This window comes from Aotus nancymaae, unplaced genomic scaffold (assembly GCF_030222135.1).
Source record: "Aotus nancymaae isolate 86718 unplaced genomic scaffold, 86718_ANA_hifiasm-v0.15.2.pri h1tg000036l, whole genome shotgun sequence".
NCBI classification, from domain to species: Eukaryota; Metazoa; Chordata; class Mammalia; order Primates; family Aotidae; genus Aotus; species Aotus nancymaae.
Genome location: NW_026988450.1, coordinates 72,376,954 through 72,398,746, shown reverse-complemented (window position 1 = coordinate 72,398,746; position 21,793 = coordinate 72,376,954). Strand labels below are relative to the sequence as shown.

The 21,793-nt window shown below is 38.7% G+C and overlaps 1 protein-coding gene across 4 annotated transcripts in view; it reads right to left on the bottom strand.

Moving 5' to 3' along the window:
- FER1L6 (fer-1 like family member 6) overlaps positions 1-21,793 on the bottom strand; it is a 270,864-nt gene that overhangs the window by 122,891 nt on the left and 126,180 nt on the right. For all 4 annotated transcript variants that reach the window (XR_010345619.1, XM_064384567.1, XM_064384568.1 and 1 more), the window contains 3 exons: positions 21,531-21,723; positions 18,369-18,715; positions 9,393-9,501 (listed from right to left, as the gene is read on the bottom strand). Coding sequence is in view for 3 of the 4 variants with exons in the window: in XM_064384567.1 (XP_064240637.1) it covers positions 9,393-9,501; positions 18,369-18,715; positions 21,531-21,723 (649 nt within the window). In the remaining variant the exon portion in view is untranslated. The remainder of the gene's footprint in view (positions 1-9,392; positions 9,502-18,368; positions 18,716-21,530; positions 21,724-21,793) is intronic.

Below are 21,793 nucleotides of genomic sequence, written 5' to 3'. Positions count from 1 at the left end.
TAAGACTAGAAATCAATAACAAGAGAAATTTTGGAAATAATATGAGCATATATAAACAATATATTCCTGAATGACCAGTGGATCAATAAAGAATTTAAGAAGAAAATTTAAAAATTCCTTGAAACAAATAATGGAAACAGCATACCAAAACCTATGGGATATAGCAAAAGCAGTACTAAGAGGAATGTTTACAGCAATAAGCACCTACATCAAAAAAACTAGAAAAGATAAAATAAACAAACTAAGGATGCATCTTAACTGGAAAAGCAGGCTGGCTCAGTGGCTCACACCTGTAATTCCAGCACCTTGGGTGGTTGAGGCAGGCGGATCACAAGGTCAAGAGATCTAGACCATTCTGGCCAACATGGTGAAAGGACATCTCTACTACAATACAAAAATTAGCTGGTCATGGTGTTAATACAAAAATTAACTTGGGAGGCTGACAGGAGAATCACTTGAACCTGGGAGGCGGAGGTTGCAGTGAGCCGAGATTGCACCACTGTACTCCAGCCTCGTGACAGAGTTAAGACTCTGTCTCAAAAAAAATAATAATTTAAAAAAAAATTGGAAAAGCAAGAGCAAACAAACTCAAAATTAGTAGAAGGAAAGAAATAATATAGAGCAGAGAAGATTGGTGTTTTGAAAAGATAAGCAAGATTCCTGTAGCCAAACTAGGAAAAAAAGAGAAGACACAAATAAATAAAATCAGAGATAAAAAAGGAGACATTGCAACATATACCACAGAAATTCAAAGGATCATTAGAGACTGCTATGAACAACTACAGCTAGACCCAGAGGGACAGCAGGATTCACAGTAGTCTGGCTCTCAGGGAGTCCTACTCCTAGGGAAAGGGACAGAGCATCGTATTAAGGGAGCACCCTATGGCACAAAAGAATCCACATAGCAGGCCTTGAGTCCCAGAACTTTCTGCTGGTGGGACATTTCTTTTTAACAGAGGCACAGCTGCAGTGCTGGGCTGAGCAGGGAAAGTCTGTAACTCTACCCCAAAACAGTCAGGCAGCCCTGGTGCTCATTCAGGGTCTTGGAGAAGGGGATTTCTTTTCCCCCTTGCCCACCACTGCAGACACAGCTGCAGCTTCTCTCACAGGAGCTCTGCATGGGTGTACCTATTGACAGCCTTTCTTGTTGTCTGCATCCTTACAGGAGAACTGCCCTCCAGGTTCAGGCTTGCATGAGAGGTAGATTCATAATCTCTAACTACTTGGAGCGTCAACATTTTTGCAGATGAGAAAAGGTGCCTATCTGATCTGAATAGCTGGAACACTGGTTTAGGAGTGTGACTGGGAGGTGAATTGTATTCCTGCTTGCTTGGCATAGAAGCTGAGGTGGCTTCTACCCTTCCCCCAATAAGTCTTCAGTTCATCACCCTGACATTACACCTTGACAGAGGTGACTAGAGTTCCCCTAGCCACCTCTGTCAAGGTTGGGACCTCTGCCGACCATTGGATATTGCATTTACCCACCTGCTTTAGCCACAACCAGTTAAAACTCATGGACACTTCTCCTACTGGCCTGAGCCTGAACTCTTCAACCCAGTAAATAAAATACTGGGGAAAAAAGTTAATTTAAAAATGCACACCACAGGGGAATGAGATCGGTTTCAAGAGACCTCTGCCATTTCAGCCCCATAGAAGACAGTGAACTTGTTTACACACCGAGCACATGGCTACTACAACCAGCATCTGAGAAAGCATAATACAAAGACTATCTACAGCCAAGGAACTCATACAGAGTCTTCACCATTAAAGCCACCAGAGCTGAATTAGGCTACAAGAAACAATAAATATTAAAGTCTTATTCTTAGGGGGTTAAAAAAAAAGAAATTTAAAGAAACACAGTCAAATCAAAATTAAATCTAAGAATAATTAGAGGAAATAGTCTACCCAAATGAGAACGAACCAGAAAAATAATTCCGGCAATATGACAAAACAAGGTTCTATAACACCCCCAAAAGATTGTACTAGCTCTCCAGCAATGAATCCAAACCAAGATGAAACTTTGAAATACTAAAGAATTCAGGCAGGCAGATCACAAGGTCAGGAGTTTGAGATCAGCTGGCCAATATGGTAAAACCCCATCTCTATTAAAAATACAAAAATTAGCCAGGCATGGTGGCATGCACCAGTAGTCCCAGCTACTCTGGAGGCTGAGGCAGGAGAATTGCTTGAACCCGGAAGGCAGAGGTTGCAGTGAGTCAAGATCATGCCAGCCTAGGCAACATAGTGAGACTCTGTCTCAAAAAAAAAAAAAAAATTCAAAAGATTGCTCAAGCTACTCAAGGAGATATAAGAGAAAGGTGAAAAACAACAAAGAAATTTTACAAACAATTCAGAATATGAATGAAAATTGTTCTAAGGAGATAGATATTTTAAAGAAAAACCAATCTACTTCTGGAAATGAAAGACACATTAAGGAAATTAGAAAATACAGTGGAAAGTTTCAACAGTAGCTAGGCCAAGTAGAAGAATTTCAGAGCTTAAAGAAAGGAGACAAGGCTTTTAAATTAACCCAGACTGAAAAAAATTGAAAAAAATGAACAAAGTCTCCAAGAAATATAGGATTATGGCCAAACCTAAGAATAATGGTGTTCCTGAGGGAGAAGAGAAAGCAAAGAGTTTGAAAAACTTATTTGAGAAAATAATTGAGGAAAACTTAACTGGCCTTGTTAGAGATTTAGATGCCCAAATACGAGAAGCTCAAAGAACTCCTAGGAGATTCATTGCAAAAAGGACATCATCAAGGGATGTAATCATCAAGCAGAATATATATTCTTTTCATCAGCACATGGAACATTCTCCAAGATAGACCACATGATAGGACACAAAACAAGCCTCAATAAATTTTTTAAAAATTGAAATCATATCTAGTATCTTCTGAAACCACAGCAGAATAAAATCAGAAATAAATTCCAAAAGGAATCCTGAAAACTACAAATACATGGAAATTAGTCTGCTCCTGAATGATTTTTTTGTTTAACAATGAAATCACGATGGAAATTTAAAAATTCTTTGAAATAAATGGTAATAGTGACACAGCTGTGATACAACAGAAGCAGTGCTCAGAAGAAATTTTTTAGCACTAAAGGCCTACATCAAAAAGTCTGAAAGATCAGAAATTGACAACCTAATTTCACATCTCAAGGCACTAAAAAGAAAAAAAAAAAAAACTCAAAGAGCGAGCAGAAGAAATAACAAAGATCAGAACAGAACTAAATTAAATTGAAACAAATAATACAAAATCAATGAAACAAAAAATTGGTTCTTTCAAAAGATAAGCAAAATCAATAGACCATTATCTATATTAATTAAGAAAAGAAGAAGGTGGAAGATGCAAACAACCTCAATTAGAAATGAAAATGGAGACATTACCACTGGCACCACAAAAATACAAAAGATCATTCAAGACTACTGTGAACACTTCTATGTATGCAAACTAGAGGACATGGATAAATTTCTGGAAACATACAACATTTATAGATTGAGTAAGAAAGAAATAGAAATCCTGAAGAGACCAATAACAAGCAGTGAGATTGAGTCAGCCATTAAAAAAATTGTTGCTAACAACAAAAAATTCTAGGACCAGATGGATTCACAGCTGAATTCTACCAGACATTCAAAAAAGAGTTGGTACCAATTCTACTGAAACTATTCCAAAAGACTGAGAAAAAGGGAATTCTTTCTAACTCATTTTATGAAGCCAGTATCACCCTGATTCCAAACTAGGAAAGGAAAAAGAGAAAACTACAGACCAAAATCCCTGATAAACACAGATGTAAAAATCTTCAACAAAATACTAGCAAACCAAATCCAACAGCACATCACAAAGAAAATACCCCGTGATCAAGTGGATTACATTCTAGGGATTCAGGGACGGTTTAATATAGGAAAGTCAATATAAGTGATACATTGCATAAGGAGAATTAAAAACCATATAATCATCTCAAGAGATGCAGCAAAAGCATTTAATACAGCGTCATTTTATGGTTTTAAAAACTCTCAACAAAGTAGGCATGGAAGGGACTACCTCAAAAATAATAAAAGCCCTATATAAAAACCTTCAGCCAACATCATACTGAATTGGGAAAAGCTGAAAGCTTCCCCTGAGAAATGGAATAAGACAAGGATGCCCACTTTCACCACTTTTATGCAACTTAACACTGACAGTCCTAACCAGAGCAATCAGGCAAGAGAAAGAAATAAAGGGCATCCAATTGGAAAAGAGGAAGTCAAACTATTGCAGTTTGCTGATGTGACGATGATATACCAAGAAAACCCTGAAGACTTCTAGATTGGATAAACAAATTCATCAAAGTCTTAGGCTACAAAATCAATGTACACACATCAGTAGCACTGCTACAGACCAACAACTTCCAAGACGAGAATCAAATAAAGAACTATATCCCTCTTAATAGCTGCAAAAATGAAAAAAAAAAAAAAAAAAACAAAAAACTAGGAATATACTTACCCAAGGAGGTGAAATATCTCTGCAAGGAGAATTACAAAACACTACTGAAAGAAATCATAGACGACACAAACAAATGGAAACATATCTCATGCTCATGCATTAGAAAAATCAGTGTTGTGAAAATGACCATACTTCCCAAAGCAAGCTACAGATTCAACTCAGTCCCTATCAAAATACCAATACCACTTTTCACAGAATCAGAAAAACGATCCTAAAATTCATGTGAAACCAAAAAATAGCCCAAATAGCCAAACCAATCCTAAGCAAAAAGAAGAAATCTGGAAGCATCACATTACCTGACCTCAAGTCATAATGCAAGGATATAATTACTAAAACAGCATGGTACTGTTATAAAAGCAGATACACAGACCAATGGAACAGAATAGAGAACCAGAAATAAAGCCAATACTTACAGCCAACTGAATTTTGACAAAGCATACAAAAACATAATTTGGAGAAAGAACACCCTATTTAATAAACAGTGCTAGGAAAACTGGACAGCCACATATAGAAGAATAAAACTGAATCCATATCTTGTAGAAAAATCAACTCAAGATGGATCAAGACCTAAATCTAAGACCAGAAACCACAAAAATCCTAGAAGAAAACCTAAGAAAAACTATTCAGGACATAGTCCTAAGTAAAGAATTTATTACTAAGACCCCAAAAGCAAATTCAACAAAAACAAACATAAATAAGTGGGACCTAATTAAACTAAAAAGCTTCTTCTACACACTGGGGTCTGTCGAGGGGAAATAGGGGAGGGACAGCTGAGGGTGGGGAGTTGGGGAGAGATAGCATGGGGAGAAATGCCAGATATAGGTGAAGGGGAGGAAGGCAGCAAATCACACTGCCACATATGCACCTATGCAACAATCTTGCATGTTCTTCACATGTACCCCAAAACCTAAAATGCAATAAAAAAAAAAGATGCAACACATTTGGGAGAAAATATTTTAAAACACAGATGTAATAAAGAATTTGCATGCAAAATAAAATTAAAAAAAACTAAAAAGCTTCTGCAGAGCAAAAGAAATAATCAGAGTAAACAGACAACCCACAGAATGGGAGAAAACCTTTGCAAACTATGCATCTAACAAAGGACTAATATTCAGAACACCAGGAATTCAAATCAGCAAGAAGAAAACAAATCTTATCAAAAAGTGGGCAAATGACATAAATAGACATTTCTCAAAAGAAGATATACAAATGACCAAACGTGAAAAAAATTGCTCAGTATCACTAATGATTAGGGAAATACAAACTAAACCACAATGAGATACCATCCTACCCCAGCCAGAATGGCAATTATTAAAAAGTAAAAAAAAAACAACAGATGGTGGTATGAATGTGATGAAAAGTGAATGCTTAGACTGCTGGTGGGAATGTAAGTTAGTACAATCTCTATGGAAAACCACATGGTAATTTCTTAAAGAACTAAAAGTAGATCTACCATTCAATCTAGCAATCCTACTACTGGTTATCTACCCAAAGAAAAAAAGTCATTATATCAAAAAGACACCTGCATGTTTATGTTTGTTGCAGCACAATTCACAATTGCAAAGATATGAAACTAACCTTAATGCCCAGTGACTAATGAGTAGATAAAGAAAATGTGTATATATACATCATGGAATACCACTTGGCCATAAAAAGAATAAAATAATGTCTTTTGCAGCAGCCTGGATGGAGCTGGAGGTCATTATTCTAAGTGAAGCAACTCAGGAATAGAAAACCAAATTCTCTATGTTCTCACTTATAAGCAGGAGTTAAGCTTTGGGTATGAAAAGTCATACCAAGTGGTATAATGGGCTTTGGAGACTCAGAAGGAAGAGGGTAGGAGAGGATGAAGGATAAAAAAAACTATATACTGGATACAATGTATACTACTTGGGTGACAGGTGCAGTAAAATCCTAGACTTCACCATGGACTTCACTATTGAATACAATTCATTCATGTTACGAAAAACTATTTGTATTACAAAAGCTACTGATATTTAAAAATATTTTTAAAAAGAATTCCAATACATAAATGGAAGAGGAGAGAATACTTCCAAACTCATTCTACAAGGCCAGCTTTACCCTGAAACCAAAACCATACAAAGACACATCAAAAAAGAAAATTACAGGCCAATATCCCTGATCAACACTGATGCAAAAATCTTCAACAAAACACTAGCAAACCAAATTCGACAACACATTAAAAAGATCATTCATCATGACCAAATGGGATTTATCACAAGGATGCAAGGATAGTTCAATGTATGCAAATCAATATGATACATCACATCAACAGAATGGACAAAAAACCATTTATGTTACAATTTATGTTGAAAAAGCATTTGATAAAATTTAACATCCCTTCATGATTAAAAAACTCTCAAAACACTGAGTATAGAAGGAACATACCTCAATACAATAAAAGTGATATATGACAGACGCACAGCTAGTTTCACAACGAATGGAAAAAAACGGAAAGCCTTTCCTCTAAGATCTGGAACAAGAAAAAGACACCCACTTTCATCTCTGTTACTCAACATAGTACAAGGAGTCCTAGACAGAACAATCAGACAAGAGAAAAAAATAAAGGGCATCCAAATAGGAAATGAAGTACTCAAATAATCCTCGTTTGCAGATGATATGATCTAATATTTGGAAAAACCTAAAGACTCACCAAAAAACTATTAGAACAGATAAACAAATTCAGTAAAGTTACAGGATACAAAATCAACATTTAAAAATCAGTAGCATTTCTATATACCAAGAGTGAACAATGTGAAAAGGAAATCAAGAAAGTAATCCCATTTACAATAGTTGCAAATAAAATAAAATACCTCAGAATAAACTTAATCAAAGAAGTAAAAGATCTCCACAATGAAAACTATAAAACATTGGTGAAAATAATTGAAGAGGACACAAAAAAATAGAGACATGTTCCATGTTCATGGACTGGAAGAATCAGTATTGTTAAAATGTCCACACTACCCAAAGCAATCTACAGATTCAATGCAATCTCTATTAAAATATCAATGACATTCTTCATAGAAATAGAAAAAAAATCCTAAAATTTACTTGGACCCACAAAAGACATAGAATAACCAGATATTCTATGCTAAAAAAAATGGATAAATCACATTACCTGATTTCAAATTATGCTACAGAGCTATAGTAACCACAACAGCATGGTACTGGCATAACAACAGACACATGAATCAATGGAACAGAATAGAGAACCCAGAAATAAATGTATTCATCTACAGTGAACTCATTTTTGACAAAGGTATCAAGAACATATGTTGGGAAAAGGACAGTACTTGGAAAACTGGACATCCATATGAAGAAGAATGAAACTAGACCCCTATGTCTCACCATATATATTAAAAAAAAAAAACAAATCAAAATGGATTAAAGACTGAAGTCTAAGAACTCAAGCTAGGAAGCTACTACAAGAAAACATGGGGAAAACTCTCCAGGGCACTGGTCTGGGCAAAGATTTATTGAGTAATACACCACAAGCATAGGCAACTGAAACAAAAATGGACAAATGGGATCACATCCAGTTAAAAAGCTGATGTACAGCAAAGGAAACAATCCATAAAGTGAGGAAACAACCCACAGAACAGGAGAAAATATCTGCAGCCTATCCATCTGACAACAGATTAATTACCAGAAGATATAAGGAGCTCAAACAACTCTATAGGAAAAAAAAAAAATCCAATTATCTGATTTTAAAATAGGTGAAAGATCTGAATAGACATTTCTCAAAAAAAAGAGACATGCAAATGGCAAACAAGCACATGAAAAGGCACTCAGCATCATTAACCACCAGAGAAATGTAAATCAAACTTCAATGATATATCATTTTACACCAGTTAAAATGGCTTGTATCCAAATAACAGGCAATAACAAATGCTGGTGAGAATGTGGAGAAAAGCAAACCCTCATACACTGTTGATGGGAATGCAAATTAGCACAACCACTACGGAGAACAGTTTGGAGGTTCCTCAGAAAACTAAAAATAGAATTACCATATGAGCCAGCAATCCCACTGTTGAGTATATATCCAAAAGAAAGGAAGTCAGTATATCCAAGAGAATACTGCACTCCATTGTCTGTTACAGCACTGTTTACAATAGCTAAGATTTGGAAGCAACCTAAAAACTCATCAACAGATGAATGGATAAAGAAAATGTGATACACACACGCAATGAAGTACTATTCATCCATAAAAAACAATGAGATCCTGTTATTTGCAGCAACATGGATGGAACTGGAGATCATCATGTTAAGTGAAACAAGCCAGGCACAGAAAGACAAACTTCACATGTTCTCACTTATTTGGAGAAGCTAAAAATTAAAACAATTAAACTATTGAGATAGAGAGTGGAATGATGGTTACCAGAGAGGCTGGGAAGGGTAGTGGGAGGCAGGGGAGAAGTGCAGATGGTTAATAGGTACAAAAATACAGTTTGATAGACTGAATAAGATCTAGTATTTGATAGTACAACAGAGTGAGTACAATCAACAATAACTTATTGTACATTTTTAAATAACTAAGAGTGTAATTAGATTGTTGGTAACACAAAGAAAAGATAAATGCTTGAGGTAATACCCTATATACCCTAGTGTGATTGTTACATATTGTATGCCTATATCAAAATCTCATGTACCTCATAAATATATACACCTACTATGTACCCACAAAACTTCAAAATTAAATTTAAAAGAAAATAAATCTCTCCCTTATATATTGACAATAGGGAAGACAAGGAATTGTTCATCTCTTTCTGAGATGCAAACCTCTACCAGAGTGCTATTATCTTCATGTAAGGCACTAACTAATTTATTCAAGAAACAGATACTAAGTCAATGCTATGTGCCTGGCACTGTGCTTCTCTGTACTTACCAATAGAAACTTCAAAGCTGATGGGTTTATCTCCAATCTTCCGGTCAATCATGGTAGCTTCAAAAAATGCTCCAAAGAGTAAAAATTCCTCGCATTTTTCTGGTACAATCTACAGAAAGAAAAATAAACTATTAGGTAGAACTGGCTTCATTTTCTCATGAGGAAGCTGATTTTGTGATGTTGGCCTCATCCAGCATAATTTATAAACATTTGAGTCTCTGGTTCAGCCTCAAATGGCACAGCATTTCCCCCAAAATCAGACATGTATGAATCAGGATCTGCAAGCTGCAGATCCAAATTCAGTCATTCATCTAGAATGATGCAGTCTCAACCTTCTGAGCTTCTACTTTAAAATAATACTCCTTTTATTTTAACAAATAAACTTGGTGTGAGTATCTTTCTAAAATGCTGCTGGTGAAACACAGGTTGGAATTACCTTCTGGAGACTGGGGTTTTTGAAAACATAAAATCAAAGACAAGAAACAGAATTACAGGATAAAATCTTTAGATTTGAGAGAGAGAGATCCAAGATGGCTGATCACTAGCAGCTCGGGCTCGTAGCTCCCAGTGAAAGCACAGAGAACGAGAGGACACCACACTTTCAGACTAATTTTTGTTGCTCATGGACCAAGACATTCCCAGCGGAGGAGCCCCACAGGTCGCCAGGGTGACTCTTGTGGCCGGCACGGCGGTTTTGCTGGCACCTTAGTGCGGCAGTTCTTGGTGCAGAGTCCGGAGATCCCCGGGCAGAAAAGCACCATCAATCTTAACACCGCTGTTTTGGCTGGCGCAGTGGATTGCTCAGATTTTGGCGCTGGAAATCAACAAGTTGGATGTCCGCTCAGAGACCTAGTTAGAAAGTCAGTAATTACAAAGACGACAGAGGGATAAATATATAATGAAGGGAAGAAACCAGCCTAAAAAGGCAGAGAATACTCAAAATCAGAATGCTTCTCCCTCTACAGGCGATCACAATTCCCCATCAGTAATGGAACAAGGCTTAATGGAGAACGAGTGTGTTCCAATAACAGAAGCAGGTTTCAAAAGGTGGGTGATAAGAAACTTCTGTGAATTAAAAGAACTTGTTCCAACCCAATGCAAAGAAACTAAGAATCTTGAAAAAAGGTTTGACGAAATGTTAATGAGAATGGACAATTTAGAGAGGAATATAAGTGAATTGATGGAGCTGAAAAACACAGCATGAGAACTTCGTGAAGTATGCACAAGTTTAAACAGTCGAATTGATCAAGCAGAAGAAAGGACATCAGAAGTCGAGGACCAGCTCAGTGAAATGAAACGAGAAGACAAGATTGGAGAAAAAAGGATAAAAAGGAATGAGCAAAGTCTCCAGGAAATATGGGACTATGTGAAAAGAGCTAATTTACGTTTGATAGGTGTACCTGAATATGACGAAGAGAATGAATCCAAGTTGGAAAATACTCTTCAGGATATCATTCAGGAAAACTTTCCCAACCTAGCAAGGCAGGGTAATATTCAACTCCAGGTAATACAGAGAACACCACAAAGATATTCTTCAAGAAGACCAACCCCAAGGCACATAATCGCCAGATTTATAAGGGTTGAAATGAAGGAGAAAATACTAAGGGCAGCCAGAGAGAAAGGTCAGGTTACCCATAAAGGGAAACCTATCAGACTTACAGCAGATCTCTCAGCAGAAACCCTAAAAGCCAGAAAAGAGTGGGGACCAATATTTAACATCCTTAAAGAAAAGAACTTTCAACCCAGAATTTCATATCCAGCCAAAGTAAGCTTTATAAGCGAAGGAAAAATTAAATCTTTTGCAAACAAACAAGTACTTAGAGACTTCACCACCACCAGGCCTGCTTTACAAGAGCTTCTGAAAGAAGCACTACACATATAAAGAAACAACCAATATCAGCCTTTCCAAAAATATATCAAAAAGCAAAGAGCATTAACACAATGAAAAATTTACACCAACTAATGGGCAAAACAGCCAGCTAGCATCAAATGCCAGTATTAAACTTATATATATTCTAATTGGATAAAAAGCCAAAACCCATCAGTATGCTGCATCCAGACCCATCTCACATGCAACGATACACAAAGACTCAAAACAAAGAGAAGGAGGAAGATTTACCAACCAAACAGAGAGTAAAAATAAACAAATAAACAAAAAGCAGGAGATGCAATTCTCGCCTCTGATAAAGTAGACTTTAAAGCAACAAAGATCAAAAAAGGCAAAGAAGGACATTACATAATGGCAAAAGGATCAATGTAACAAGAAGAGCTAACGATTCTATAGATCAACGAGACAGAAAATTAACAAGGACATCCAGGACTTGAACTCAGACCCGGAACAAGTAAACTTAATAAACATCTATAGAACTCTCCACTTCAAATACACAAAACATACATTACCACCTCACACCTATTCCAAAAGTGACTACATAATTGGAAGTAAATCACTCCTCAGTAATCGCATAGCATTTCATTGGTTTAAATGAGATATTGGTTGGCTGCTTGTTTGTTATTTTCTTCCCTTATTCCTTCCTGTCTACATCATTAAGTATAATTATTGGTATAAAAGAGGTTTTCAATACCCATTACTAAACTGCATTCTAGCCTGGGCAAGAAATCAATACTCCCATTCTCTCTCTCTCTCTCTTCCTTTTTCTTCCTCTTCTTCATTCTTTTTTTTCTTTCTTTAAAAAAAAAATCCTTAGATTTGAGCATAACTTTATGGCTTACACAAGGTAGTTAGATCATGTTATTTGTTCCTCCCAGCAATCTTAAGAGGTCAAAATTTAGATAATTCCCATTTAACAGATAAAGAAATTGAGGGAACTAAAGCTTGAGGTTGTCAAGTAACTTTCCCAAGTATTCTCACCACAGACCCAGTGCTCTTTGAACTCGAACATGTATTCACCCAATGCATTAATGCTAACCAGAATCAAACTTTACTTCCCCAAATAAGGAAGCCTGGATAAAAAGAAACAGCAGATTAGTCACATGTACAAGCCAGTGGCCAATCATGTGTATCCAGGGTGGGATACATGCACTGTGGTTGCTGCTGTGAGGGGTACACAGTTCCCAGAATTACAGGTGCCTTCATATTAAAATGGACCTTAGAGTTTGTCTACTCCAACCTCCACCTTTTACCTGAATAAACTGAAGCTCAGTGACACTACGCAGCTTCCCAAGGTCACACACAGCAAATTAGAGTCAGCAAAGACTCAAGGCCTGGTTTCCAACAAGGCTGCCTTCTCAAGGAGCCCACCGTCTGGAAGACTGGACTATAACAAGTCATAAGACAGGAGTCATCATAAGGGAATACACAATTGTTTGCAAATGACTCTTATTGACAAGGTAAAGGCTAATGTTTCAGGGAGCAGATGTTGCTGGACCCACTGACATAGCTTTACATTTCTGAGCTAAGAGGCTGAGTCAACTGGAGCCATACATTCTGTGCTTCCTGGTTTTGCAATTGAATTTATTGATATCTGCAGAAACGATCATAAGGACAATCTAAGGAAATAAAGCAACAGTGACCCAGGGATCAAGAACTCCATTGAGTCGAGAGTCCTAGACAGGTACCTCAGAGAGCCAAAGGGTTTCCGTATCATTAGGTGAAGGATTTCCCCTTCTTTCATACAGGAGCTACTGTGGTGCCTGCCTTCCTAGGAAATGCTCCCAGTGACCAGAAAATGTCGAACAGGGTGAGGTTCAGAGCTGGATCTTAGTCACTGAGCATGCCCTCCTCCTACCACTCTATCCACCGACTATCAACTAGCCTCCTATCTCACTTTCTGAGGCTGAGTTTACTCTCTGGGAGGAGGTTAACAAACACAGAGAGAAGCTAGGTGTGGTGGCACACGCCTGTAGTGTTAGCTACTCGGAAGGCTGTGGCAGGAGGATCGTTTGAGCCCAGGAGTTTGAGGCCAGCCTGGATAACATAGCAGGACCCTGTTGCTAAAAATAAAAACCGCAAACAAGGAACTACTAAGAGACCTGGAGGGAATGCAGGCCATGTCACCCAGAGAGGAATTTCAGGATCCAGAGCCAGACAAACAAATCCTTCTTCAAATCTCAACCCTTCCACTCCCAGGCTGATTGACTTTAGGCAATTCATGTCTACTCTCTGGGTGTGATGTTCCTCACTTGTGAAATCACCACCATAATCGGGCTTTTAGGGAGGAGAGGGGGCAGAAATGACATCATTCATGTCAAGCACCTAGTAAAAAGCCTACACACATCACCATAAATGGCAGTCAAGGTAAGTCTTTCAGCAGGGCAGAACTGATGTCTTAATTCCACCCATCCTACAAGGTTTAACTCAAATGCTTTTCTATTCTGGAAGCACATTTTGACTCCTCAAACTGGTAAAATTATGATAGATAATGTTTACTGACCTCTTACTATGTGTCAGAGACGGTATTAAGAATTTTGCCTACATTATCTCCTGTAATTCTCACAAGTACACCAGGAAAGACGCATTTCTACTTTACTCACAGATGATGACACTGCAGTCCAGTGAGAGATTAAGATCTCTGTCCAAAATTATTGAGTATAACTAATATTTATTAAGCACTATGTACCAGGCTCTGTTCTGAGCATTTTTGCATATATTTATTTATCAAATCCTCAATAAGAGGCTGAGAAGCAAGAGGTTATTCTTAGAAATAAGCATAAGGAGGTTAAGTCATTTACTTAGATTCAAATGCAGGCAATGTTTCTCCAGAGGCCAGGCAGTAACCATGGCATCATACTGCCACAATTTACATCCAGCTGTCTAACTTGGGGGCTTGACATTTTAATAATTATACTTCACTCACTCCAGGACATAATGGCACTTCATCTGTACCTCCTTAAAGCACTTACCATTTTCTACTTCCTGTTACATTTATATTTCATATCTCTCCTTCTATATCATAAACTCCATGGAGTTAGAGTTTATTTTTATTCTTACCAATATCAAGGATGACAGTTAAATAAGAAGCTACTCAGTTGTGTTCACAGAATTTTTAAATGAACCCATTTTTAGATTGGCTATGATCTGCAAAAATTTGGCACAGGGGAGATAAGCTTTGAGGGTGATAATAAGAGTGAGTTGACAAAGCCAGCATCATGGGTCTCTCCAGACTGTCCAGATGGGCAATAAAGGTGTGGCTACAGCTGGGGAGACTGGAGCTTGAGGAACAGCTGAAAACAACGATGCTGCAAGAAAGGGCATCATCATGTTGACGAGGGTGAGCCCTGAGCTGTTGAGGTGTGAGGAAGGTTCAAGTCCAGTGTGGTGGCTTTAAAATACATCCACAAGTTATTTGCTAATCTTCCCCTCAAAAAGTAAAGCCTAATTCTCCTCTCTTTGAGGATGGGCTGAACCAAATGATTCACTTCTAACAAAAAGAACATAGCAGACATGTCACTGTGCGACTTCTGTGGCCAGGTCATGAAAGACAGTTTCAGCCTTGCTCCCTCTTGAATCACCTGCTCTGGGGGAAGGCCAGCTGCCATGTCACAGGATCCTCAAGCAGTCAGTAGGAGAATCTACAGAATGAGGATGAGGCCTCCTGCCAAAGCCAACAAGAATCACAGCCTCCTGCCATTTGAAGGAGCCATCTTCATAGTGGATTCTCCAGCCACAGTCAAAGCTTCAGATGATGATGGCCCCTGCCAACACCTTGATGGAAACATCATGAGAGATCCTGAGGCAGAACCACTGAGCTATGCTATTCCCAAATTCCTCATCTACAGAGAAAATAAATCTTTGTTGTTTTAAGCTGCCAAGTTTTGAGATATGTTGTTATGCAGCCATAGATAACTAACAAACCCAACAAGATACTGGCCACAAATAAGAAGCCAAGATGAAGAGAGGGGGGAGGGGAAATAAGGGTTATATAGTGCATGAATTTTACCTCTCTCCTATTACCTACTGCATAACAGCCAAGATACACCCCCATAGCCTGTAGACAAATGTACTTTCTACCCCATGTAAGTTCCCAACCTCTCTTCCTTTCTGATTGAATCTACTTCAAGTGTCTTCAGTAAAATATCTTAAAGATATTTTGACTTGGATAAAGAAAATATTTTTCTTTTTTATTGTACTTTAGGTTCTGGGGTACATGTGCAGATCATGCAGGATTGTTGCATAGGTACACACATGGCAATGTGGTTTGCTGCAACCAATGAGAACAAACACACAATGTACCAGAATCTCTGGGACACATTTAAAGCAGTGTCTAGAGGGAAATTTGTAGTAATAAATGCCCACCAGAGAAGCGAGGAAAGATCTAAAATTGACAGCCTATCATCAAAATTGAAAGAGCTAGAGGAGCAAGATCAAAAAAACTCAAAAGCTAGCAGAAGACAAAAAATAACAGAGAACTGAGGAGACAGAGACATACACAAAAAAATCCTTCAAAAAAAAATCAATAAATTCAGGAGCTGGTTTTTTGAAAAGATCAACAAAATAGACCGCTAGCCAAATTAATAAAAAAGAAAAGGGAGAAGAATCAAATAGATGCAATAAAGAATGATAAAGGGGATATCACCACTGACTCCACAGAAATACAAACTACAGAGATTACTACAAACGACTCTATGTACGTAAACCAGTAAACCTGGAGGAAATGGATAAATTCCTGGACATTTACACCCTCCCAAGCCTAAACCAGGAAGAAGTTGAAACCTTGAACAGACCAATAACAAGGGCTGAAGTTGAGGCAGCAATTAATAGCCTACCACCAAAAGAAGTCCAGGTCCAGATGGGTTCACATCACAGCTGAATTCTATGAGACATACAAAGAGGAGCTGGTACCATTCCTTCTGAATCTATTCCAAGCAATACAAAAAGAGGGAATCCTTCCCAAATCATTTTATGAGACCAACATCATCCTGATACCAAAACCCGGTAAAGACTCAACAAAAAAAGAAAATTTGGGCCAATATCCATGATGAACGTAGAAGCAAAAATCTTCAATAAAATACTGGCAAACCGATTACAACAGCACATCAAAAAGCTTATCCATCATGATCAAGCAGGCTTCATTCCGGGGATACAAGGCTGGTTCAACATATGCAAGTCTATAAACATAATCCACCACATAAACAGAACCAAAGACAAAAACCACATGATTATCTCAATAGCTGCAGAGAAGGCCTTTGACAAAATTCAACAGCCCTTTATGCTAAAAACTTTCAATAAACTAGGTATCAAAGGAACATATCTCAAAATAATAGAAGCTATTTATGACAAACCTACAGCCAATATCATACTGAATGGGCAAAAACTGGAAGCATTCCCTTTGAAATCCGGCACTAGACAAGGATGCCCTCTCTCTGTCACCACTCCTATTCAATATAGTATTGGAAGTTCTAGCCAGAGCAATTAGGCAAGAAAAAATAAATAAAGGGTATTCAATCAGGAAAAGAGGAGGTCAAATTGTTTCTATTTGCAAGAAAATATTGTTCTAGCCTCTTTCTACTTGGCAATCCTTGTTTAGAAAAGAATAGACAGCTTCAACCCACAGCAGGAAAGATGACCACAGGGGTAGATGGAGATATCAACATAGGTAGCTACTAAGCCACCTGCAACTTCTGGTGAAGTTCCAAGTTAAGTCTCCAAAGCTGGCACATATTCTCAAGAAACACCCCTACACACAATCCCATATAGATAATATGAGTTCTAACCACAACAAACTGACACCCACGTTTTCAGATAATATTTCCCAATACAGTATATGAGTTCAGAGAAGAGAACTAGGGAGGTCCACAAAATTTCCAAAGTCACAGATTGGAAAGCTCTGAATAGCTGCTCCCTGGTGGTGGGAGAAAACCATAGCGACACTGACGACAGCAAGAAAAATGCATTGCCTGCTTCCTATGTATGTGCCAAGAACTCTGCTAACCATTTTACATGCATTTCCTCATTTAACCCCCAGAAGATGCCTATGGCAGGGTAACTATTAACTGTCTCACTTTGTTGATGGGTAAACTAAAACACAGAGAGGTGTTAGTATCGAAGCCATTAACTACAAGCCCTCTCCCTCGCCACTGCCCCACTGCGAGATTTCCAGCCCTGTACTCCAACCACTCCCCTACACGGTTTCTTAAGATTTATTAGATTCCCAGCAACAACAACAAATGCCTCTTCCAAGGCTAAGGTGACCTGCTGCTATACTTCTTTGGACTGTCCAGCCTCTCCTAGAAATGTACAGCTCTAGGATTTTGATCATCACCTCCCTTCCCTACCCAAAATTATTGCCTAGTTGACCTGAGAAGAACACTTTCAGAGGCAGAATTAGCCAAGCTGGGAGCTGGAATCTACCTACCTTCACTACTGACAAAACGTGAAGCTCTTTCATTTGCTTAACTGCAAGTTACCATTGATAAACTAAACAGTAGAGAGAATATTCACCATTCGTATTCCTCTTAGAGTCTCAGATCTCTTTCCCATAAGACAGAACTGGGCTGGGAAAGTGCTCGGATGCTTCATGGGGAGTAATAAGCATTCCCTAAAGTTGTGATTTCCCCCACAGCTTTGGGATAGGGGAGTAGGTTTCTCAATTTCTTATACCCCAGCTTGTCACCTACTCTTACTCCTCTTCATTCCGCATCCAAAATTCTCTCCCATCCAGAGCTTACTCTAAGCTAACACAACTAAACAAAATTAGGCCACAGATAGAGTTTAATCAATCCCGAACCACCCACTCCCACCAACTCCTGCACAGCACTTTTATTTCTCCTTACTTGGGTTTCCATGGGAATTATATTTGGGGGAGTAGGGGGTTCGAAGGAATGTATCACAGGCAGATGTCTGTGAAGTATGCAAAAGCGGGCAGAGGATCAGCCTCAGAACACAGGGCTGGGCCAACACCAATTTTTCAGGGGGAATAAGACATATGCCAGCAACACCTTCAGGAACCTGTGGCAGGGGCAGTCACTGCTCTGGTTCACCTCACTGGTAAAGTACCATAAAACAGTGCCCAGACCTACCTCTGGGGGGACATCGAAGGGTTCCACCTCCACCTCGGTTGAGTTCGTTTTGTTCGAAGCCTGTTGGGATTTTCCATCATCAGTTTTGTCAGCCTTGTCTTTACCTTTGGAAGATTTGGAGTCTTTGTCCTTGGAAGGCAACTTGAACTCCTTCAGGGCTTTGGAAAATTTAGATTCCTGTGCCCCTCCTGAGAGGATTTCCACAGCAATTTCTACCAAGATTCTGCCCCTGAATGACACGCCTTCCCCAAAGCCTTCATTCAGTTCCTGGTAGTCATCCATCAGACTGTGGTTCCTGGGTGAGCCATACAGGTTAATCCAGGCGGGCCCAAAGGTAGGCAGAAAGCCTAGAGAGACACCAGGCTTTAGTTCTCTCATTATGTTTATTATGTTTTTGCTTTATAAAAGTTACACGAATTCATTTCAAAACGTAGAATATACAAGAAAGACAAAAGAAAATATTTACAGGATATCCCATCACTGAAAGACAACTACGATTGCCATCTTGCCTTCTAGTCTTTTTATATTTCCTTCTGGTCTTTTTTGCATTCATGTTTACACTTGTTCACAGTTGTACTAATACCATAAATGCCAATCTGCATTCTGTTCTGTTCATTTATTCATCAAATGTTTATTGATTCCCCTGTGTTCTCCAATAGGCTCTATGTTTAGCATCTAGCATGGTACATGTGCCAGGTACCATGCTAGATGCTAAACAGAGCCTGTTGGAGAACAAAGCAGGTGTTAACATTAAACAAATAAATATTTACAGTGCAAAGACTATGGTGGAAATACACTTTGTGCTGCAAGAACAACTAACAGGCTGATGTAACACGGAGGGAAGTTAGGCAGGCAGAGAAGAGAGAGTGTGTGTTCTGGCTAGAGGGAGCAGCATGTGCCAGTTAGAAAGGAGCTTGGAGCTAGAGATGAACTGTGTGGGAGAGTTTGGAGAGGTAGGTGGGTCTCGGGGCCTTGATTAAAATTTTGGCCTTTATCCTAAAGACTATGGAAATGTTTTAAAGGGATTTAAGCAAAGATGTGACATAATCGTATCTCTTAAGATCACTGTGGCTGTTACATGAAGGGTTAGAAGAATGAATATGTGCTAACTGGTTTGAGGACCACTTTGTCATCAAAACTGAAGATCAGCGTCTTGAACTAGGGCGAAGGTAGTGGAGACTGACATAAGTAAATGTTTCAAGATATGTCCTGAACATAGAATCGAAAAGACCTGGTGATTTGAACTTACTGCTGATACAAGTGTTTTCCCTTCTTAATATATAGTATCTGAGAAAATGCAGTGTCTATGGGAACATCTCTCTGGCAACATCTTGATGACAGGCAGTACAGCCTGGTGGCTCTGAGGCCTGAGTTCTAATCTCAGCTCTGTTATGTTTAAGTTATATGACCTTGGGCAGTTTTTTAACTTTCCCGTGCTTCAGTTTTCTCACATCTAAAAGGGAGATGCTAATAGTACCTGACTCATCTATCAAAATGAAAAGAAACTATCAGTTGAGTGCTTCACACAGGCCCTTAGGAAGTGCTAAGAATATAGGCCATTATGAAAAAGCAAATATATCATAATCTGCTTAATGATCCCCCACTGTTGACAGTGAGATGTTTCTGTATATTTTACTATTATCTATAGTTTTATGCCTACACATTCCCTATCCCCTACTCCCATAGACTGGATTCTAGCCCTCCTGTGAGTAGACTTAAAGAAGTAAGAACATTGTATTAAAAAGGATGAAAAGATTTTATGGTCCTGATGTCTATATTTTAAACCACTGATATTTAAAACCACTTCTGGAATGCCATCAAGATGCTCCTAAAAGGTTGTAAATAAAACATGTTTACATCTAGTTGAGAAATTGTGTAGATGGGCTGAGTGTGTTTTCTGCATAAAGCAATCTTGTGGCAAACACTTCTATAATGTAAAGATTTAGACAAAGATATTTATTTATACAGTTCTCTCTATGGTATGTTAGGGACATAAAAATTTGTAAATCTTATTCTCTGCTCTTGACACACCTTTAATACAATCGAGGAAAAAATTTAAAAAGTTATATTAACTTCATATACAGATGATATGTGAAATATTTATATTATACATGTATATATTTTCTTGTACATATATGTGTGTGATTATATGTAGATACACATGTATGTATGCAAAAAAAATGTCAATTTGTGTAAATTTGTAGCACAGAGGAAGGTTGCCTAGGAATTTAAAGAAGGAAGGGTTTGTTGGGCTTTTTAGAGAATTATCATCTACTAGTTTGGGTTTTGCAAATAAAGAACCATGTACTGAGTTGAAATTCTTTTATGTGACCTCTGCCTGGCTGGCTCGGTAGATTAGTGGGGGCTCTCAGCTCTCTCCTTGGCTCACAGCGTGCACAGTCAGTGCACCTCCCTGTTATTCCTCCACTCTCATGCGCCCATCAGTGGGTTGAAGACACAATTTTTGTTGGTACTATTTATCTTGTGGGTCATACTAACATATGTAGTAGGCCATATTTGGCCCATGGATCTTAGTTTACCAATGTCTGACTTACTCTAAATGTTTCATTTTTCCATTATGGGAAGACTGACTTCTTCAAGGATACATAGCAGTGTTTGTGGAAGACCTGGGACCAGAAACAAACCTCCTGGCTCCCAGAGGCTGACTTCATCCATTGCCCTGAACCAAGTCAAACCACAGACCCTACATTAGCACGGAAATTGCCTAATACATGGAAGGTGCTCTAACCCAGGGTCACCTAAATCCCCTGGGCCATGGGTCAGTACCCGTCCTGTTATGAATTGGGCTGCAGAGCAAGAGGTGAGCAGCTGGTGAGTGAGCATTACCACCTGAGCTCCACCTGTCAGATCAGCAGTGCCAACAGAGTCTCATAGGAGTGCAAACCATATTGTGAACTGCACATACGTGGGATCTAGGTTGCATGCTCCTTATGAGGAGGCTCCTAATGCCTGATGATCTGAAGTAGAACAGTTTCATTCCAAAACCATCCCCCACCCATCCATGGAAAAACAGTCTTTCACAAAACTGGTCCCTGGTGCCAAAAAGGCTGGGGACCACTGTTCTCGCCCATGCCTTTTAAAGATAAGGGCTCTAAAGCAATTATTTTGAGACACTTTCAAGTCAGATGGGTGGTACTTTACCTTTGTCTCCATCCTGTTCATTGGAGATTTTCTTCAGGTCAATGAAATGGGTTGCCAGTGCTACGTCATTCATACTGCCTTCATCCCACACCTGGATTTTCACCCTCCGACACAAAGGAGGGAACATTTCCTTGAAGATCACCTGTTCATGCCACACAGGATCAGCACAGTTCTTTTGCACTGTGGTTCTCCCCTAAAAACACACCCAGGAGGACATGAGTCATGGAAGGGAGTGACTAACTACAGAAAACTCTTCAAGTCAG